At 36.3% G+C, this 24,002-nt stretch overlaps 1 protein-coding gene and 1 pseudogene across 1 annotated transcript; one reads left to right on the forward strand and one right to left on the reverse strand.

The window, feature by feature from the left end:
* Positions 1-497: 497 nt before the first annotated feature.
* On the reverse strand, positions 498-22,369 carry ZC3H15 (zinc finger CCCH-type containing 15). The gene is made up of 10 exons (XM_012473918.3): positions 22,160-22,369; positions 13,459-13,560; positions 8,563-8,674; positions 7,743-7,895; positions 6,884-6,975; positions 5,553-5,735; positions 4,237-4,383; positions 3,993-4,094; positions 3,010-3,133; positions 498-1,316 (listed from the first exon to the last, which is right to left on the reverse strand). The coding sequence occupies exons 1-10, from the start codon at positions 22,232-22,234 to the stop codon at positions 1,126-1,128; spliced, it is 1,281 nt and encodes a 426-aa protein (XP_012329341.2). The 5' UTR covers positions 22,235-22,369; the 3' UTR covers positions 498-1,125.
* Positions 22,066-24,002, forward strand: part of LOC105731944 (acyl-coenzyme A thioesterase 11-like) — a 59,914-nt pseudogene continuing 57,977 nt past the window's right edge.

Consider the following 24,002-nt stretch of genomic DNA (forward strand, 5'->3'; position numbering starts at 1 on the left):
TTTATGTTGGCAAATAACAAAAGCAGCATTATATTATTTGAAAGTACACAACTTAACAATAGAACAGGTGTCATTAGCAAATTGTGTCTATTTTAAATGTATTATCACCCTAATTTTTCAGGGAATCTTAGTGCCAAAAACCCTCAGTCCAAAGTTTTTTGGTGAATTTGTTTACACTTATATTAGTATGTACTATTTTAACACCATGGATCTCAACAATGTTCTTAATCAGTACTTGATTCAACTGTAGGTGATATTTAATTTGGTTGATGATATAGCAATTCGGAACTTACTCTTTTTAACATCACCTACGGTCTCTTTTTGGAAGCGTAGTATTTGTGTTATTAAATTTATAGTAGTACTGTCAGTACTCTAGATGGTTCTGTAGTAAGTATTAAGAAAACATGCCTTATGTGATACTATAACAGATATTTAGTTAAAATACTCAAGCTAGAAATGTTAAATTTTTCATAGAAAAACTTAAAAGAAGGCCCATATTTGGATTTTAATGTATGATAGTCTTTATTTACAACTTTATTGGCAAAAAAGAAAAGGGAAAACTTTTAAACAATTTAACACAGGGCATTGTAGCTGATCCTGTCAGATAAAAGAAGTTCCATTTTAAATGTCCATCTAATTGTCCAAAGATATACAATACTGAATCTGCATATGCAGTTTCCTTTATGACGTACAGTGCTCAGGATTTAGGCAGTCTTCTAAACATAGAAATACAAAGGAAATTAAATCACTCATTAAAAACTCTGTCAAATGAAGGTATTTTAAATGTAAGTTTGTTGTTTCTGGTAATAGCACATGCCCAAATGAAAACCAAAAGATGGAAAAGCAGATACACTTCTTACTTGGGTGGACAGTTACAACAATCAATCATTTTCTGCAATGACCATTATATTTTCAATTTATCATGAACTAGTCTGAACTTACTATGAGATGAAGCCAAAGTCAGAAGAGAAGACGTAGGAACAATATTCCTTTTTTGTAGGAGGGTAAGTCCTCCAGAATCAGCATGGGAAATAAACATCCTGTTGATTCTAGGTGGAAAAAATTAATGTAGTCAATTTCAACTCATGCTGAGCTGACTTAATTTTTTCATCGACTTGTTTGGTGTCATTCTTCTAAATCAAGTGTATTTAATTCTTCTTCTAGTTCATCCAAATCCTCTCCAGTGAAAAGATTTTCATCAACAGGAACAGCATCAATAGCTCCATTTTCCGGTCCCTCTCTTTCGTTGTCCTCTTCCAAGTCACTTCTTTCACCATTTTCAGCCCTACCTCCAGAAGCTTCACTTAATTTGTTTTCTAAAAATAAAAACTGGAATCAGTAAGGTGTAGAAGCAGAAAACACCATCCTACATTAGCAGTAGACAACACAGACTGCTATTACACTTCCTCTTTTCCTTTTCTCCATGAAAGCCTTCCCTAGAATTACTCCTGCAAGAACTGATCATTCTTTTCTGAGCTTATTTGTACCAATTATCTATACTTACTATAAAATACTGTTCTTCACTGTAGACATTTGACTGCTTAATTGTTTCTTCTACAACTCTGTGTTCCCTACATGACCAAACAATTAGATTTTAATTAGTCCATTTCCATACAGTATTTTATCTCAATAAATGGTTATGGAAACCAAAAATGTTTGTGACATAAGCAGCTACTTGGCTTTCGGTTTTGTAAATAGTATTTAAATCATGATGTTGTAATGCTGTGATTGTGACAGCAGAAAATCTTCATCATGTAATAAATGGTTAAAAAAAACACAAAACCTAGTGGTATACAGCTACTTTTCCTTATAGACTAAAATGACTGAGAAAACAAAAACACTGCCTTTTTTGTTCCATGCCATTAACATTTACACAAAGACATTTTTAAACAGCCTAATTTAGATTTCAGCTATTTCAAACATCTCTGATGACAAAGTCTTGGGAATTTTATAATCTCTAAAGTATTTGCAGTTGTGCCTATTGTCAACAAAGCCCACTTCTATAAAAAGCAAGTCAATCTAAATACTAGCAAGACAATGCTTTGATAACACTCTCAGATCTTGGGAGGGCAAGCTGGTTTTTCAAGTTATAGCTTATGCGCTTTTATTGTAAAAATAAGGTTCAGCCTTTTCTGTCTCAGCTTTTGCCTTAACTGGCATTTCTTCTGCCTTTGTCTCCCATAGCAAGGATGCCAAACTTTTACCCCTTTCTTCAAGCACCTAACTCAAGGCACAATTAGACATAAATTATACCAACAATCCTAGTCAGCCTTCCCTCCATTCTCACACCTAACTCATTATACTTTCATGTCTTGCTTCCATAACTAATTTCCTTTTATCTTCAACTTTTCCTCCTTACCAGATCCTCTTTCTCTCACCTACAGATACATACTTACCAGATCCTCTTCCTCTGACCTACAGATACATTTAGGTTTTCCATATCCTAAAAAGCCCTTCCCATGACCATGTCTTCCCACTAAACATTAAGAGACAGAGAGGACTGTATTCATGTTTCTTCTCACTGTTACTGCAGTCTTAATGAAACTGGCACCCTATTCCTATAACCAATTACAATTAGTAACTTATTTATATTCTTTTTCACCCTACTTGCTTCTTTGGAAACTTGTTTCTTAATTTTTCTCTGATCTTCTCAATGTCTTTCCTAAGCATTCCTTCTTTTACCTACCTTAAAACACTGATATTTTGTACAGGGTGTTTATGTCTATACAATATCCTTTACTTTGGATAATGAAAAAATCTCAAACTCATGAGGTCTCAAAGTAAACTCACTGGCTTTAACTCCAAGTTCATTTTTGTCTCCTTTTAGTTTCTGTTAATGATTTTAATATCCACCCAGCTGCTCAGGTCTTCAGCCTTCACTCTTTATTATTGCTTTTATATATGGTCAAACCACACATTTATGTTATCAGTTTGGTACCTGCACGCTGGTTAAACCCCATTTAGACAGCTTCCTAGTTCTTAAAATTAGGCAAAAGTTAGCATACTTACCATCTTTATCGGAAGTGTATGTGCTGAATCTTTCAAGACTGGCTACAGTAATACCTGTTTCATCTACATCTCTTGGGATGTACTGGCTTAAATCTATGTCATTTATGCTCACTGAATCATCAACCTTTAACAACATAAAGAAAAGAAAGTGTTACAAATAAGAACAGTTTTATTTTACTCTTGACATTTATGTTAAGGAGCCAAAATTATCACTGATCCAAGTGAAAACAAAAGACCAATTACTGGTCAGTTGTGGAGGCTCACACCTGTAACCCCAGCACTTTGGGAGGCCAAGACAGAAGGTCACCTGAGCTTAGGAGTTCGAGACCAGCCTGGGCAACAAAGCCAGATTTCGTCTCTATAAAAAACAAAATATCTATTGTTAAATTTTTTTTTCTAAACTTCTTTTAAAAAAAATAGCAAGGTAGTATGTGAAACTTCTTCCTCTGCCATTAGATTTTTATATAGAATGATTTTTTCCTTCAAAAGAGAGGCCAGAATTTTATAACTACACAAAAAATGAATTTTATCTGTTATTACTAAATCTGTCAACAAGCAAATGACTGAGCTATTCTCATGCTCCCTACTTTGTATTTTTAAATTAGTGCACTTGTCCCATAACTTTTTTTAAGCGTAAAATATTAAACAAAAAGAACTTTTTCTTTTAAAGGGTGGATAAAACACACTTTTTACAGGTAATACATATAGCACTGAACCACATACTAGGCACTGTCCTAAGTTCTATAAAGAACTACTAATTCATGAACTCATTTAATTTTCACAAAGTCCCTATGATGTAGAGATTATCATTACATCCATATTACAGATGAAGATGGAGGCCTAGAGTTAAGTAATTTCCCATAGTTGACATAAAGATGTGAACCCAGGCACTGTGGCTCTAATGTTGGCAGCTCTTAACCATGGTATTCTCTATTGTTTCTTTCAATTAACATAAGGAGATAAGGCATAAAGCATCCTCTTACCTCATCACCACCTGTTCCCTGGGTGTAGTGGGTATCATCTGCTTCCTCATCATCATCATTGACCAGTTCAGGACGAAATTCAAACACTTCACGACCACTGATCTATTCAGAAACACAAATATATAAACTCAGGACAAAAATCTAAACATTCCTTGTTACTCATGAAACAAGGACAAAATCTTACATGACACAGAAATTAAAAATGGAAGAATAAAGAATCGGTTTGGGTGAGTCTGAGACATACCACTAGTGCTTTCCCTGCTTTGAAGTCAGCTTTCCTTCTTTCCATGTCTTGTTCAAGTTTATCAATCTTTTCTTGTCTTTTCCTTTTCTTCCATGCAAGAAAAGATTCTAGAGTGATTTTGGTAACATTTGGACCTAGGGCAGAACGCTGCAACAATAAAGAGTTAATTTTTTTTCCACAGAAGTCACCTCAAATAATGCTTCACAGCAGTTTTCTCTTAATGTGATTAATTCCTTACCTATGACTATCCTGAAAATATTAAATTTGAATAAACTAATTTTTTTTTTTACTTTGCATGGCAATGAGCAAAATGAGTATCCAGAGATACAAACACTAAGAATATATTCTTCTGACCTAGATTTCTTCTCAGCATTGAAGGTGAGTAAAACTTGGCATAAGAAATTGTTTTAACATGAATCAACTGCTGAAAATAGTAAGTGTATTATAAAAAGCACCATAACAATATCCAAGTTTCATTTGTGTTCCTGAGGAAATGAGAAACAAAACTAAATGAAAAAACCCCACCTGCTCTTTAGGGCCAATAACCAAATAATAAATACACAGAACAGCTCAACACCTGCCAGGTATTAAACACTTTATACATGCTAATGCACTGATCCCCACAAATAAGTGAACAAAGGGTAATGAGGGAATTGACCAAAGATGAATAGTTAACATGTCGCAGAACCAGTATACAAACCATTTAAAATATACCTGACTCTGAAGTCTACGTTTTCTAATATACTATGTTATATCCTGAATGAGACACTAAACAATATGTCTATTCAAGGCAAAATGGACATAGTTTGTAATATGCAACCCTAAATCTAATATTTTGAATAATCTCAAAATTTGCATAGAATAAAACTGTTCTGGATTGAGCCAAAGACGAGTAGCTGAATATTTGCTTCAAACTCATTCCCTTCTACAAGCAGAGTGAGTGTTTGAGTCCAGAGCTGATGATAAAACATATAATTAAAAAACTAGAGTGTCTTCTGTCATACATATGCTAATAACTAATATATTACAAAAATGCAATTTGAGAACTAAGCATTTTTACTAACTTGATCTTACAGAAACAATTTGATAAGCCAATAGCTAGTACTTAAAACATTATTTCACAATCCTAAAATTAACGTCATGATTGGCTAATGTAAGGTTTACATTTTAGACATACAAGAATAATTAAAGTAGGGCAAGTTTGGGAATAGATCACAGTATTTTTTTTCCTTTCATAACAGGCTATTGCCCCCAAGTGGTAAGTATTAGAATTTCACAATAAATACTGCTTTGTTTTTATGGCAGGAAAAGGATACCTCTCTTTCAATTAGATCTTCTAATGAAATTTCATCTTCTTTCTCTTCTTTCTTTTTATCTTTTTTCAACACAAATCCAGGAGGAAGTGCATGACGATACATGCAAACATCACCCCCGCCAGGGCATACCCAAAACCAGCCATACTTGTTGTTTTCAATAGCTTCAAGGAAATGCTTGCACACCTATAGAGACAATATTATTCACAAGCGGCTCAGTGTAGGCCATTTCCAAGGTAAATGCTTAAGTATATGGAATAAGTACATTCTCTTCACAAGTATGTTCTATTACGCAAGTACATTCTATTCATTTCTGCACGTAAGGGTGCTCTGTCTTGCCTCTATTCTGTGTAGAAATGCAACAGAAGTGTATCTTAAAATACTTAAAACAATGGCAAATTCCCTTAAAAGGGAATCTATATAAAGTTTTCACTTGTTCTAAACTCTGAATCATACAAAAATGACTTGTTTCAGTTACCCTTTATAAATATACTCCCCAAATCAGAACATATAATTGGCTATAAAAAAATAAAATCAGTGATTTTCTTTGGTTTGATCTTTCCTAAATAAAACTAATCACATGCAGTATACAGGAGCAAGGTACGAAAAGAGCACAAAACAGAGTGACCCTTCACAACATGGATGGAAGACATAATTGTATTTAAGACTCAAGTAATAAGCTTTGCAAATAAGAGAAATTAACAAACAGTATCCACCCCCTCAACAAATATAACAGATGTGTATGAAACTAGTATTCAAAATTTTTCTAGCACAGCAAGAATTTTCACTGTAACTGAACTATAAATAAATATATGGACATAAATGCAGAGTCTGAGAAGCAAGGAACCAATTTTTAAAGGTACATTTTCTGGAATACTAGAGCCACTACCTACCAAAAATTCATTCTGGAATTCGTATGTCATAATATTTTAAATCTTATAATTAAAAAAAATTTCTCCCTATTAAAACTAAGTAAATTATTAAATGTGCTAGTTTAACAGGCCACCCTCTACTCTATACAAAAAATAGAGATATTTATCTGAATATATAATTGTGTTTATCCATATTTGAGAAAGTTCACTTCAGAAAATGGCATTTAAAAGACTTTAGTATCATAGTTTTATTCTTGTCCAGCTATTCCTGAACAAGAATGTAATTTTATAAAATCTAATTTGTAAATTCCAAAAATAAAGCTCAATATACCTTATCTTGATGAAATCAAATTCTCTAGTAACTTAGAGAAAAATCTAATAGAAAATAGCAGCAAATACCTTGCCACATAATTCTCCCTAATGATAAATATCACAGCAACTCAATTCAAGAAAAGGACATACTATTTGAGTTTTTGGTTTTTTCTTTTCCGCCTCACCGTGCTTCTTGTTCACTACTTCTTCCAGCTTTTTCTCATCCCAATTATCCATAGTATCTAAATAAAGAAATGAAGATTAAATACTGTAATTTTATCTACTGCTCCCATAACACATATCTCCTTAGACACTAATGCTGTGTTATTAAGACTCATGCCTTAACACATTTTTCTTTTTCTTTTCCTTTTATTGAAACAGGGTCTCACTCTGTTGCTCAGGCTGGAGTGTAATGGCATGTTCAAGACTTACTGCAGCCTTGACCACCCTCAATTAGTGTTGATTGATTGAGCTCAATCAATCCTCCTGCCTCAGCCTCCCAAGCAGCTGGGACTACAGGTATGCACCACCATGCCTGGCTAATTTTTCTATTTTGTTGTTGTTGTTGTAGATATGGGGTCTCACTATGCTGCCTATGCTGGTCTTGAACTCTTGGGCTCAAGTGATTCTTCCTGCCTTGTCCTCCCAAAGTGCTGGGATTATAGGCATTAGCTCCTGGCCTCACATTTGTCTCAAAACACCAAAGGCAGAAATAAATAGTTTTAAGATTATTCACCAAAGCTTCCTAAGTACTTTGGACAAATGAGAAGGTAGTACTGAAGGAAAGGGTGACAGACAAATCCAAAATATAACACTGTTTTTAAAAGCATCTTCATTTACTTAAAGGGCATATTGTGGTAATTTTCATATTTTATAAAATAAGCCCAATTAATTATTCTTTATAAATACAGTCTATTAATATTGAAAGGTTCTTCCAATTAATAAATATCTTATTAGGAACCAAAAGTATTATACATTTATTTTTAAGAGGATTTTTAAAAAACATTACCTTTTTCAAGTTCTTCATCTCTTGCATCAATGTAAACACTTCGCTTTTCACATTTTCTCTCCAGAGTCAAGTCATGAGAGAATTTACACTTATCTCCTTTAGTACACTGTCCTTGCTTGAAGAATGCACATACCACAGACTTGGGATCTGCACCTATGTCAAATGGCATATGGTATTTGTATTACAATCTGCCAGATTGTAAAGTATAGATTCTACCTGAAATAGGATTAATTTTGATTAACTTGTTATTTTCCATTCACTGATGTGAGAGGAAAATGGCACTTATGGGTGACTGGTAAGGCATTTCTTTAAAGTTCTTTCTGTAGCATTTTATGTCTAGTTTTTCTCTTTTATTCTTATTAAAAAATGGTGGCAGAGGGTGGAAAACCAAACAAGAACATAGGATATTTCACAGGCTTTGTCTAGTTGGTGTCAATAGGGCAAGAAGCAAAAAAGAAACAAACATACATGGCAGAAAAGTGCCAGAAACTTGGAACATACAGTTTATTCAACTATGGCTTTGCCTTGGCTACTACCAAAGATAGAATGTTATAAATCAATTAGCAGTCTGTTAAATTACTAATTTTGCCTTAAGTGTGGGGTGCATGGCTGCAATTTAGCTGAACAATGACACCGATGTGAACATACAGAGAGAAACCATAAGCAAGCCACTGACATACGTAATTTTGATGAAGGGAGTACTATTTTCATTGCAGACACAGCCGGCTTATTATCTTAAGAAAATAAACATCAAAATAAATAGAGTTTTTAGCATAAGCTACATTTGATAAAAATAACACTTCTGAAATTTAAAGTTTACCTTTACTTATTTTTTGAGCAGCAACTACAGGTTTGAACAGTTCATTCAGCTCCTGCAATTCTTTCTTCTTGTCATCCTTCTTCAATTTCTTTTCTGCTTCACTCTGTGCTACCTATAATATTCCCAGGTTTAAAACGTAAATTTGATTGTTTACAAAATTGTTTTTACTACACAGTAAGCATTAACATTACAAAGATACTTGCATATATATAGTCCTTACCTTTTAATATCAGTGTTACAACGGCCTTACAGTGTCTATTAAATGTTGTAGTTAAACTATTAAACAAAATTGTAATGATGGTACCATGCCTAGTTAAAAGCAAAAGCTTACAGCAACAAGCATTTATTAAGCATTTACTACATGCCCAGCATTTTTAGCAAATAGTTTTCACCTGCAATATTCTTCTGTGAAAACAACCCACTCCCCAAAAATGTACAGGTTCATTTTGAAGATCAGAGAAGCACACATCCTGAAATGTACCATCCCACATGATAATGAATTAGACCACCCCAAAAACCTATATAGTGCCCTTGTGGAAAAACACTGGGTTAGGTCAATGTAGGAGATTAAACAAAACAATTCAAAACAAAACATGGCATATAACATAATCCAGGCACATGATTTACATACCTAATATGATTAGAGGATTCATCCAAACATTATATGTCAGGTCCTATGTTAGATGACAGGGAATATAATGAAAAGACAAAGATGCTTATTTAAAGAAGCTCAGACTCTAGCAGGAAGACAGACATGTCAACAACTATAATATAATATATAGTGCTCTGGGAATAAAGAATGCCCAGATACCTAAGAAAATTAAATCGAGCCAATAACCTTATGGATGAGTTTTTCTTGATGGGCAGGTAAAGAAATACAGAAAGAGCCAGCCAATGTAAAGTTACAGGGATTAGAGGTACAAAGTATGAGAAACATCAATGAGATGCTTAGATTGTATCAGTAGATTGAACACAGTTCCACTCAACTGTTTAAAGTAAGCCAGTAACAAGATCAGGCCACATTTTATAAAAGATCAAGAGGACAAGATTTGTGGAGGATGGATTTGGAATCCAAGAATAAAGGCAAGAGTTTTAACTGCTGTACGCAAGGAAACACAAGAGCTTAAAATGAGCATTAGTGGTGAGAATGGAGAAAAGGAGACACAGAGAGCTATCTTTAGGCGACAAAGCTGATAGGACTATGAAAATGAAGTATAAAGGGGGAGGAATCTAGGATTATCATGTATATGGTTAGTGCTGTTAAACAAGACAGGGAATACAGGAGGAACAGGTTTCAGGGTAAGAGGTGAAGATGAGCTTAGTTTTAGACATACAGAGTAAAAGACGCACCCAGAGCATCTCGGTGGAGAGAAGGCAGATGGACATGGATATTGATTCCACTGAAATTAGAGAGGGTATGTTTAGAGATAAAGACTTTACAAATAGCAGCTTACAGATAATGATTAAAATGTTGGCTATATATTACTCAAGGACAGCATAAAAAAGTGGCAAGAGCAAAGGACACTTCCTTGAAGAAAATCCATATAAAATGGGACAAAAGAACCTAAAAAGCCCAATAAAAAGAACTAGAAACATCAAAGCAGGTAGAAAACCAGGACAAAATGTGTTCAAGAAAAAGGAAATTTTAGGAAAGAAATGGCCAAATGCCATAATCAGGTCAAAGACATACCAGATCCTGAACATGACCCTATATGTAGATGTGTTTAAACAGAAAAAATGTTTTGAAAGAAAAAACTGAAGTCATTTTATTTTTAATAGAAGCATCCTTTGCTTATCAGGCCCATCTCAAACATTTGTGGGGCCTAGAGCAAGAATACAATGGAAGCCTACAAGCCATTTATCTTAATATTTAAAATTAGAAATCAAGCTCAGGAATAAAATATAGCCTGTTATCCTACTTGACAAATATACCTTTTGACCTGGAAGGACAGGTTCAAATTTTAAATGCTCAGACTCTATGGAGTTCCACATTGAAGCATGGCAGTAACACAAGAGTCAGTCCCTGGCTCTTCTTTCTCCTCTTCCCTCCCCATTTCATTCCATTTTGGGTGTAGGGGGAGGCAAAAGTGCAGGAATAAAGGAAATGGTATGGATGCAGGCTCTTTTCAAACCCCTAGCATACACCATTATTTTGGCTACCTCAGACATATTGGCAGCTCAATGTACCCTCGAGATGGGCATAGGGGACAGGCCTTTGTAGGCAGATAAAGCAGGGTCAGACTACTGTAGGAAGAGATGTTGTAAAATCTGGGTGGGCACATCGCCTTGGCTTGAGTGGCTCCTTACCTGAGGGAAAGAGTTGTCTGGAGAAGACATATATATCACAGGACCTAGAGAAGGATACCTCCTGTCCAGCTCTAAAAGCAACAATACTGCTCATTTCCGATGTTATATATGATAGGTAGGTACCCCATGTTCACAGAGAAATGTCCAGTTATTCAAGCAAGTATCAAAAATATCATATTAAATATACTATCAAATCTAACTGCCAGCACACAAATTTCATAACTTTCCTAGGTTTATGAAGTCTGAAATAATCACTCAAAACACTTCCCACTAGAAGAAAAAGTTGGCGAGGAGGAAACAGGATTAGAAAAGGGGCTAAATGAAGAAAGTCAAGTCTTCTTACATATTGGTATCTATAATCATCAGAAGATTTACATTATTTTCTTATTTAACCACCAGAATTACACAACAAGGAATAACTGCACTTCCACAATACAGATAAAGACCAGGGCTGCTATTTAAGGACCATGTAACAAAAAAGATAGGAAGATTCACACCCAAGTCTATCTGACTGCAAGGTCTAAACATTAATTTTTACTAAACTAGGCTACTAAGTTAGCAGTTTGGAAGAGCAATAGTTTTAGATTCTAGAATCAAACTGCGGAAATGGGTGTGAAAGGAAAGTGATGAATCACTGATTTGCAGACAGCATGAGCAAGAGAAATTTATCTCACAAATACTCATTAGCAAATTACAAAAAAAATCTGTAAACACATGAGAAATTCTTTCTTTTCTCCTACATCACAAAAATGTGTTTCCAGAAGTTAATGAAAAGCAGACAGAAATGGTGGGGGAAAGGTACTTTTAAAAATAAAGATCCATGTCTATGAAATCTTTAGAAGTGAGAGGTCCAAAGAACCTGAAGAAAAAGGGGCTACATTTTTTTTTCAAATGAGTTGCCAATGGATAAACTCATTTTAAAATTCATATGAAAGAATAAATGCCTAAGAACAACCAGGAAAAATAGAAAAGGCATACCATTTTGGGGAAAAGACTTGCCTTATTTGAGACTTTAATATACAGTCAAGCGCAGCATTGTGACATTTAGGTCAATGATGGACCACATATGACAGTAATCCCATAATATTATAATACCATATTTTTACTCTATCTTTTCTATGTTCAGATACACGAATCATTACTGACGTGTTACAGCTGCCTACAGCATTCAGTACAGTAACATGCCTTGGAGCAACCAGCTATACTGTATAGGCTAAGTATACAGTAGGCTGTAATCTCTAGATTTGTGTAAGTACTCTATGCTATTTGCACAATGACTAAATTGCCTAACAACATATTTCTCAGATTGTATCCACATCATTAAACAATGCATGTCCGTCAATAGTGGTATTTCAATTGGATAAACAATGCTGCTGGAAGCAGCTATTCATTTAAAAGAAAACAAACTTAGTCTGGGCATGGTGGCTCACACCTGTAATCCCAGCACTTTGGGAGGCCAAGGTGGTGGACTGCAAGGTCAGCTTGGGTGACATGGCCAAACCCCATCTCTACAAAAAATACAAAAATTAGCTGGATGTGGTGTCATGCAACTGTAGTTCTAGCTACTTAAGAGGATGAGGTGGGTGGATGGCTTGAACCCAGGAGGTGGAGGCTGCAGTCAGCAAAGATTGCACCACTGTACTCCAGCCTGGGCAACAGAGAACTTTAAGATATATAAAATTAATTTATATGACAAATTATAGACTATGAAAATAAAGTAATTAGAAATGATCTAGGAAAAACATGTGTAGAATCCAGTGGCAAGTGAGACCTTTTAACCATATTTTTAAAAAGCTAGCAATGTATCTGGCAATATCAAACTATATATATATATACATATAAGTGAAAAATTGGTACATGGCAAAATATAACTGAAATATCACCAATTATCTGCAATGCAGACAAAAGGTATCTTATAAATTGACAAGAAGAAGACAACAAATAAAGCAAATAATTTCAATAGGCAAGTCAGAAGTGCAAACCCAAACAGCTAACAAGTATACAAAAGATACTCTATAGTAGTGAGGGAAACAATGTAACAATAAGATATCACTTTATACTTATCAGACTGGAAAACACTAAAAAGAATTTTAATACCTATTACTCATGTACTGCAAATGAAAATGTGAAGTACCACAGCCTCTATGGAAAGCAATCAGGCAAATTTATAAGATTAAAATTAGAAATCCATTTCCCTTGATCTGGAATCTGTTACCAGATAATTTATGCCACAGAAATAAAAGCACAAACACATGTAAGAACACCTGTATTTCTTTTAGAGGTGGTCTTAGTGTCAGAAAGCTGGAAACAAAGTGATCACTTATGAATAGTGAAATGGAGGACTATAATACACCTATACTGAATGAAGTATGGCATGCAGTCATTATTAGAATAAATGAGAGCTATATCAAAATGGCTTGGAGGAATATCCAAGAGGTACTGCTGGTAACGAAGGCCAAGATGCAAAAACGTTTTGAGTAGGATTCTGTTTTGAAATACAATTATATAATAATATCAGTCATTTTATCTGAAACAGAGGCTGTATTAATACTACATTCATAAAAAGCTATGGAAGCTTAAATTACTTACCTGACGTGGATTTTGTTGACCAAATTTAACCTGATGTGTAACAGCCTTGATAAACTTCTGTTGCTTTGCTCCTTTCTTATTCTTCAAACCAAAAGTTTTGTCCTAAATGAAAGAGAGCACAGAAATACCTTAGCAATTTAGGTTAACATATATTTCATCCAATGATATCTAAATATCATTCTTTTATTTATTGATCCATATCCTTCTTTACTAATATAAAAACATGTAAAATACTAAAACATCAAATCAAGGTAATATATAACTTTAAATCATCACCCAGATTCTTTACAATTCAATATATACTTAATATTATCATCATTAAACCTGTTATTCTATGAAACTTTTTCTACAGCATGTTTTGGATATCAGTACTATGGGATGTGCAGAGTTCTTATACTGGGATAAGAAATCCTATAGTTAAATAAATTTAGAAAAATGCTTGATTAAAAGGATTCTTAATTCTCAAGCACAAGGTATCTTACAGCCCTTATCAGAGGGGATATAGTATGCAGCACTTCCAAGTCTTCCTTTATAGCATAATCCATTTTTACTCAGAGTATTATGAGGGGTTATACAATACTGAACATGTTTTTGGGACTACTACATAAGAGGAGGAAGATGCTGGTTTTTTGTTTAATAAATGTTATCCTCTCAAAAACAAATTTAAGAAAGGAAGCAAACTACTGAAATGTATATATTCCTAGCTATTGCTAAGATAGAAATATTGAAGGTATGCAACATTTTCTAAATCTGGAATATTATTAAAAGTAAACTAAAAAACATTTTCTTTAAGTCTGGAATATTATTAATACAATAATTTGGTAATATTCAACATAACAGCAGCTATTACTTACAGAATGTTCATTATGTGCTAAGCACTAATGGTGATCCTTGGCTATCTACTCGTATTTAGTAAGTAAGCAGTAAGAGGTTGGGGGAGAAAAACATCTTAAAAAAAGAAAAAAATAAGTATGCAGTACAAAAACATTTAGAGGCCACTGCACAAGTATGAGCAAGTGTGTGGGGGGGAGGGGCTAGTGGTCTGTAGCGGGCTGGATTTCGGAATGCCCCACAAAATTCAAGTCCAGCTGACCTTAAATTTGACTTTATTTGGACGTAGGTCTTCACAGCTGTACTATAAGATGACATCATACTAGATTAAGATAGGCCCTAAATCCAATAACTGATGTCTTAATAAGGACCACACAGACACAAAGAGAAGGAAATGTGAAGACAGAGGCAGCGAGACTGGAGTGACACTGCTAATATAAGCCAAAGAATGACAAGGACTGCCAGATGCCACCAGAAACTAGGAAAATGCAAGGAACAATTCTTCCCTACAGTCTTCAGAGGGAGGGATCATGGCTCTGCTGACACTAATTTCAGACACTAGTCTCCAGATCTCTGAGATAATAAATTTCTGTTGTTTTAAGTGATCCAGTTTATAGTCATGTTACAGCAGCCCTAAGAAACTCATAAAGCGGGCTTGACTAGTGAGCTTCTCCCTAAGGTGAATGAGTGTCCAGCCTGACAAGAAATGATCAAATGCTAATATCTGAAATATTTTTTCTGTATCTTTTCTGGTTCTCTGGAGAAAGATCCTCTTAGCTGGGAGGGCAGTAAGTCTAACTGTAGACAGGAGAAAAGACTAGGTAGGAGAAGAGAGTCTTAGTTTACTGCACAGACTTACTAGCTTCTATTTTCAGGCTCACACCCCACCTCCTCTGTGCTTAGTGTTCCTGAAGCAGAGGCCTATTCCCTGACACTCCTCATCTCCAAGAAGACACCTCCTGTTTCTTGCAGAGGTAGTCACCTGGCTGAGTTGTAGTAGATAAGAATTATTAATTACTCCTAACACTTTCAACTTCTAGTTTGCAGCCTCTTGCCTTCTGTATTACCTAGTGCTTCCCACGGTTAAATTTTTTTCAGAATTTTGCAGAGGAAATTCCCTTGCTTCTCACTGGCACACTCCTAGGCAAGCACAGGCATAACCACTCTGCTCTAAGTAAGTTATCAACTCATCCATCCACTGCCAGTCTTCATATGTTGAGGTTCAAGATTACAGATGTCCCCTAATTTCAAAATAGAATTTGTATTTTTCATTCTCTTGTTTATGAGTGGTTTCAGAGAGGAAGAAGAGGTAAAAAGGTATTTTCAAAGTAATCTGAGACCCTATGAGTGGCATTTAGCATGAAACAAATTAAGTTGCCATTTCTAAGCCTTTACTTAGAATAGTAATAATGAGTAGAAAGTATGATACAAAATGCTACCATGTGGACAAGCTAGAAATGGAAAATAACAGTACTGAGATAATTAGTATTTAAAAACATTCAACATGACATAATGTTTCCAGCAACCTCAAAAATCAGTAAAAGATCTTTCGATAGTCTCGAAATGAAAAAGTACAGAGGGCTTTGTTTCTAAATGGTTATTTCTTATTGGGAAATATCTCTTTATTCATGACATCTATATCCATATACCAAAACTTTGCTTTCTTTTACTTAAATGCCTGTATCATGATTTAACATCCCAACATGGTATTATACAAAATTCTACATGAATTTCCTAAAGTCTATGTGCATGAAAAAAGGTAGGAAACACATACAAGCTGGATGTTTCTGCACTGAGCCTTTTATGGATGGCTTCCCTTGTTTCTATAGAGAAGAAAGTTTAACACTCAATTCAATTTGAAGATGGATGGTCAAGATAATGTGATACATACAGATGAACACAGTGCTGCAACTAAGTATAAAATGCCATACTTTTCCTTTACAAAAAGTGAGCTCTCAAGGGAGGGAGAGGAGACTCTAGATAAAAATATGATCAGGATTAAAGTACAACAGCATCTACAGGTGCTCTGCCAGAGGAGAATAACTGGGGTTCAACCCATGCTTCATATGTAACTATAGAGAAGAAATAATGAGTAAATAAGGCCAAATAGCAAAGCAGATACTGCCAGATAAAGACTTAGGAAAGAAAAAAGTCCCCTAAGGGAACCTGGCCAGTAAGAAAATAAAGCACTTACAATGGTAGTTTCTGATAAAGGTGTATAAGCTCCAGATCCCAGAAGAAAAAAGAAAAAAAATCAGGTTTCATTACACTGCTCTGGCACATAATTAACCAGTTTAAAGAGATAATAAGTGAGTTGTGTTCACCTCTAAGTTAGAGCTCAGAAATTTTCATTTTTCCACAGAGAAAGGGGAGACTCATTCATCTAGCATTCATTAAACATAACCCGTGAATATATACTTTATTGAATCCTCTCAACAATTCTATGATATACTGAAACTCAGAAATGATCAATTCTTTTGAAGTTATGTCAGTAATAAGGGGCTGGCTGTATAATGCAAAGATTTAGAAGTATAAACTCTGGAGCCAGACTGGCCAATTTTAATCCCAAACAGAGCTGGGTAAATTACCCTCTTTGCCACAGTTTTTTATTTGTAAAGTGAGTCTCACTTAGGGTTGTTGTAAAAGTTAAAAGATTTGCCTCAGAGAGACAGTGGTGGACAGCAAGGACTCCAGAGGCAGACTTCCTGTGTTAGAATCCCTGGCATGGTTACTTGCCAGGTTACTAAATTTGGGCAAATTATTTAATCTCTATGCCTGCTTTCGAAACTGTAAAAAGGGTAATAATAATACATATCCTACTGAGAGAATTAAAGGGGCTAGTATATTTATCATTTGTAGTTGGCTTGTCTCTCTTCTCTCCTTCTCCCTAAAACAGTGAGAACCTTTTCTGGCCCAGTAAGTGTTAACTATTAAGTGACAGATGATATCTCAACCCAGGTATATTTGACTCCAAGCAAATTCCTTGTTCTTTCTACTGTTTTTAATAAACTACTTCCCAGAGAAACCTCGATAAGTTATGGGGCTGGATGGTTCGAAAAGGCTTCTTCCCTTTTTCCTGAGTTTAGGACCAACCCTTACCTAAAAATCAACCTGAATTATAAGGTAGAAAAAAAGGAGGTTACAGTCAACCCAAAACCGAAACCAGTTAAAATAAAACTAGGGGAATAGCGGTCCTCTTTGGATTAATAAGGTCCCAAAAGTCATGTGATAGTAAAGGAACTGCGTATTTATGTGTGTTTCAGAAGACAACTTGGGAAATGAACACAGAGGAGTCTAGAAAGTGGGTAGTAAGAAAAGGATGACTTCCTGAGGCTCCAAAGAGCCTTAACCTCAGTCAATTTCAGGCTTCACTTAAAACATCCCCTCTCATCCTTAAGTAATCCCATTCCTTTTACAGGCCAGCCTCCACTCCTTAAATAAGATGTCCATAAAAAGGGAAGCAGCGGAAGGGCGGGTCAACACTGAACAGTCCTCCCAGATAATGGAGTCTACCTCTTGGAACATTAGAGTAAGCAGAGGTTGTCACTGTTTTACCTCATTAGTTTTCTCCCAAATGCACTAATGTATTTTGTTGTCCATCCATGCAATATATATTATAAAACTGGTTAATCCAGCTTCAAGTAATCAACATTTGACTTTGGCTGTTGGCAGCTGTTCTACACTGGCAACCAACTTCTCTTGCTCCATCCTTTACAACACCTAGATCCTGTCTCTATAGGTCCCTATTACTATTTCCTTGCTGATACAAGTTTTTGGCTGGATATCTTTGATTTGCTTGCTCTAAGCCCAAGATTATTTCCCTCTCTCCATACTCAAATTTACTTTCTTTTTTTTTTTTTTTTTTTGAGATGGAGTCTCACTCTATCACCAGGCAGGAATGTAGTGGCACAATTTTGGCTCACTGAAATCTCCACCTCCTGGGTTCGAGTGATTCTCCTGCCTCAACCTCCAGAGTAGCTGGGATTACAGGCATGGACCACCATATGCAGCTAATTTTTGGATTTTTAGTAGAGATGGGGTTTCACTACGTTGGCCAGGATGGTCTCGATCTCCTGACCTTGTGATCCACCTGCCCTGGCCTCCCGAAGTGTTGGGATTACAGGTTTAAGCCACGGCGCCCAGCCCATAATCAAACTTTCTATTGCTCAACGCCAACTTCCATTTGTCACTAAATTTTTGTTGTAAGAAAGCAAACAGTATATGCCATTTGGGACTAACGTGTTAATTTCTAACACATTAGTGTTTCATAATCCTGTTTCATATATTCATTTTGGAAAGTATTAATACAAATGAATTCATCAAGTTCTGGAGCATTTGAAGAGGTAAATTTTAAAAATGGAGGCAATATTAAAAAAATGGGCAGGAACTAAGCACTGTATAGACAGTACAGATCAGTCTGATTGCTTCCCCTAACGTTATTTATAATACACTACCAAAATAGGTAATAACAATAGCTGCCATTTACTGAATATATACATCATATGGCAGGCACTTCACATATGTAGTCTCATTTAACTCATGGAAACTAGTTGCATTTTGCAGATGAAAATTGTGGTCCAGATCGATTTTGTAACTTGTCTAAAACTATAGAGCTAGTAATCTGAAACATGGTATTCAAACCCAGGTCCCTGACTCCAAAGCTAGTGCTCCTTTCATTGAATTATCCTATCTGATGTCTCTTTAACTTTCTTAGAGTTTCCAAAATTTGCATGTTGTTTTTCCACAGTGAGGGTCCACAGAGGTGGCAGAACAGGTGCAGAAGAGGAAAGAGGTAGGTAGGGCAACCATTATTTTAAAGTTTATTGAAAAGTGCTGCTTAAAAATACATGTTTTAGTTAACTATTAATTTTGAGCAATTTAGAATTTCAGGTCATAGAGCTATAAAACTTCCCCAAGTTAACCAGCTTCTGAAATAAGTATCAGCCTTCACATATCAAAATAAGAGTATAAAAAAGTAGTATTTTCCCCTCCAAAATTATAACAGCCACAGAGATCAATTATCTTCTTGGAATAGTCATTGAGACATGCCAGGCTTCTAGGAAAATTAACAAAAAAAAGTTGCCTATAGTATTAAATAAAGCAGACTATATCATTTCCTAACCAGGCTGAATAACAGAACAGTCTCTATAAATCTAATTTCACAAATGCTGTAACTTAACATTACAATTCAAAATATTATTGTACCTCTCCAGCAGTAACAATTATCAATGTTGCACCTGAGTCTGACAAACTTTATTAACAGTATTTTTTGAAAAAGCTCATCAGATCCCTGGACCTGAACATAAGAGAACATCCAGATTACATTTCAGGCCCAGAGAACCTTCCTAAAGGCAAGCACCAGACACATTTAGAAGGAAACTATGTTCACTGAGAAACAACTGGAAGAGTTGAACATCTTGTTCAGTAAGAACCCACAGACAAATCCTAGTCTTCAGAAAGAGCCTCAAAGATACACATCCAACAGTACTACAGGTTTGGTTAAAGAATGACAGAACAAAACACAAGGAAGCAAAATGCAAGCATATTTAGCAAAAGCAAGAAGCTCAAAATGCAAGCATATTCAGCAACTGCAATTACCTGAGGGTGTGGTTAAGAACAATCCTTCTTGAAATAGACACACCTCCCTGATCCCCTAATGATGACTATCCTGTAGCTCTAATGTATACAGATGATTGGGTACTCTCATGCCAACTCAGCGTATGCCCCAAGGTGAGGGTCCCTACAGATAACTCCATTAGCCACAAAATAACCCATTCTGCCTGCCAAGATTTTAACAAACACTGCCTCTAACCCAACTTGAAATCCTAAGTTCGTTCTTCAACGTCAATTATAATATTTTCTGGCTCTTCCAAGTAGAGAGAGACATTAAACACAAAAGGTGACATATTATAATGATTCCCATACAAGAGAATACTTTCCAGCAATGAGGAACATACTAGAAATATACACAACAACATAGATGAATCTCAAAAACACTGCGTGGTGTGAAACAAACAAGGACACAAAACACTACCTACTGTATAATTTATATGAATTCCTAGAGTGGTAAAAACTAATCTATCCTGTCAAAAAAATTAGTGGCTGCAAGTGTGGAAAGAATTGAATAGAAAGAGGCATGAAACAAGTTTAGTGGGGTGACGGAAATGTTTCAAGTCTTAATTAAGGTGGCAAGTTACCTGGGTGAATAAACTCCTCAAAACACATAGTAAAACACAAAACCAGGCTTAACACTGTTAGGATATTTTAGTTAAAAAATGGAGTTGTCTTATTTTACATTTTTCTTTGGAGACATCTTCATTATTGAAACTAAAATTGCTTTCTCTTCACCTAAAAAATAATCTTGTCACAAGATGACTAGAGTCGTAATATATGCATCATTTTTAAAGTTGATGGAAACTAGAAATAACTTTCACACATAATGCCTTAAAACAAAAATACTAATCCTACTAATTAAAAATAATTAGATATAGTGAAAGTTCTACAATGCATAAAGTATAAATTGTCACATGGTATTTAATTACAGTGGGAGTTTTACTTTGTACCATGGTCCAATCTCAAGGAAAACGACATCCCTAAACTGTCCTCGGTTTTCATAAAACTGAATGCCATCCAATCAGCAATCCCTGAGATTTACCTAAGTGCCAGGAATCCAGATGGTTCAAGTAAGGTAATAGAAAACACAGATGCGCAAGTAACATTTTGTTTTTAAGTGTCTGACTACAGTACTTCATAACAGTTTTAAATAGCACAAATTAGCAGTAAGAATACCAGTTCTCCTTCACAGTTGGAACTTGGCCAAAGATACCAAAATTCTTAAGCAGTTTCTTAAATCTAAGAGCACACTTTACACCTTATGCAGTAAAATGGTCATGACCTTTTCTAATCATATCCAAAGTATAAGACGTTCTATTTGTGATGAGGATTAATAGCAGAAATCAAGGGAACAAATATCTCATTGGGGGCTGTATGATATGTTTATGTAATGTCAAATATGGTTCATTTTTTAAGGAAACTCAATACAGTTGTTGGAAAACAAGTGCAGAATAAGTAAGAACATCAATAGCGTTCCTCGGCCATTAAAGGGCTACAGGCTCAATGTGTTAAACCACAGGCTCAACGCGTTAAACGAATACATATATACACACACAGAGATACATAGATATACACACGCACACACACACACATATATATAACAAACTGGGTTATGGGACTTCACACAACTAGTGACACTGAAACCTAATCTCATTTTAAGGCGTTATTCTATTTAATCCACTTCAGAATCTAAGTGTCAGGCGCTGCGTACAAGACATTGGATTGTGATGTAAAGTCCTTCTATTCTTTATGGGACCTGAAACAATTTAGAGGTTGATCGAAAAAGCAACCAAGTCGTAATTTGTTGGTTCGAAAGAAGCACCCCTGGGTGACGGATAAAAAAATAAGGAACACAAAGACTCGTACTGAGTCGGCCTTCCAGAAACTCTGGCCCAAGACCGTTCAGCGTATTTCTTCAGACGTAACCCTGGAAACGTCCTAAATTCTGAGAGGACTAGCAAAGGACAAAACCCTGTGGCAGGCCGGAGGCGTCATTTCGCACCCAGGTGCATGGGTGGGTGATCACGGGCGTGTGGGCGGAGAGGCAAAGCCCAGGTGCGGGGGCGCCAGCAGCGTCACTATCGTAACGAGAGACAGCCAGCGTCATCAGGGGGCCGGAGAAGGGGCAGTGGGCCACACAGACCTAAGGAACGAACACGTGGCCCGAAGAAGCGAGCCGGCTCCCAGGGAAGCCCGGAGCCGTGAGGTGGCTTCCCCGAGGTCTCGCGGCGTGAGTGGGGGAGGGGTGGGTACTCACTTCGATAATCTTCTCCTTCTTTTTCTGCTCCGCTTTTTTGCTGCCCCCGGCCTGAGCCTGTTTCTTGGGGGGCATTGCGGAGACAGATGACACTGGCCAGACTTAAGGGCAGCTGTATACTGTCAGGGATTCTGGCCCTGCGGCAGGAGGAGGACCGGGGCCTCACTAGCCGCACTTCACGGAAAGCGAGTCGTTCATTCGCCCCGCAAACTCGGCCTTTGCGACAGGTCGATCTCGCAGAGCATTGTGGGTAGCGAGGAGCGGCTCCCGGAAGCGGAGCTGCGCGTGCGCGTCCACTGCGTCTGACTATGACGGGGCAGGGACAGGACGTGGGAAAATGACTACTCGTCACACGTGATGTCTCGCACCGGGCGAGCCCTTTCTAAATAGCAACAGGGCTGAGGATGAATCTGGGCGAGCTGGTTGAATCCACGCGTCTGTGCTCCCTCAATCCTCTTTCGCTTAGGATAAAGCGACTATAGTCCATTGTCGACTCAGCTGGAGTCTTTTCCTGCCGGCCCAGTTGATGGTCCCCTATACCATCCCCATCATAAGTGACTAATAAGCAGCCGCAGCGACTAGGGGTTGCTCCGTGACCACATTACTCAGTTACCTTCTTGTTCTCTGGCGAGGCCGGGGTGAATGGCCCGTGAGTGCAGTGTGCTTCAGATTTCTTCGAAAGATTATGAAAAAAAACGGAAAAAGTTAACTTTCATTTGAAGGGTCCCTTTCATTTGAAGAGCGTCTGAGATGGTGTCCCAGAGAAGGAGGCACTTGAACTCCTTAGAAGTACTGTATTAAATTATTCTGAGACTTTAGGAGAGTGCCTAGGTGATTCCTAAAAATTCCTTTATAATATGAAAGTAACCAAACTTAGTCTGAACTTTTGTTTGGTAACTCCAGAAATTGCTTGGCACATTATACACACAATTTCATTTAGTTATCACAACAATTAGGTGGGAGTTGTTACTGTTTTCGTTTTCTAGATGAAGCAGAGAAAGGAAGAAAGATGCCCAAGGTTGTATTAAGGAACGAGCCAGAAATTCTAATCTTGGCAGTCTGGCTTCAGCCTATGTAATTGTAATGTTACCTAACTTTATAAACTTAGATCCTGTTTGAAAGGGTACTTGAATGATGAGTGGCTCCATTGATATTTGTACAAACCAAAATACTATCTTTTAAAAATGTACAATGCTTGGCTGTTTTTTTTTTTTAAAAAATTGATGATTGTGTAAACTATTTGTTAAAAAGCGTTGTGGAACCAGGGGTCAGCTTTATAGATAAAAGTTTTTATCTTTTTCATTAAATTGCCAAGGGAGAAAACGATAAGCCCCCCTACTTAGTCAAATTGATTATTTGCTAGTCATTTTCTACATAAGATAATGTCAAGAAACCCCAAGTGTGTGTGTGTGTGTGTGTGTGTGTGTGTGTGTGTGTGTAGAAGAAATGTGATAGCTACTAAAAAGAATTGTGTGGAGAATGGGTAGTTGTGGGTAGACACTTTTTGACATTTGGGCTCCTGTTGCAGGTTAATGGGCTCCCTCCCTTTTACGTATTTTCCTATTTGTTTATTTTTTGTAATTGTTGTAGTTCTTGTTAGAGGATAGAGGGATGCAGCCAGCTCCCTCTTTACTCAGTATTATAATCTCTTTGGTTATTTGGGGATCCTCTCCTTTGAGACTTTGTTTGCATATGGAATGTAGTTGTCTTAACTTCCTACTTTTAGTGCTCCAAAGATACTCTTTGGGTCTTTGATTTTGAGTAATTTTGCAGATAATTATTATTATGAGACAAATGAATTATATGTAACAAATATGGGGAAGCTACAAAGAATCTAGAATCT

The sequence above is a fragment of the Aotus nancymaae genome, unplaced genomic scaffold (genome assembly GCF_030222135.1).
Source record: "Aotus nancymaae isolate 86718 unplaced genomic scaffold, 86718_ANA_hifiasm-v0.15.2.pri h1tg000008l, whole genome shotgun sequence".
Taxonomy (NCBI): Eukaryota; Metazoa; Chordata; class Mammalia; order Primates; family Aotidae; genus Aotus; species Aotus nancymaae.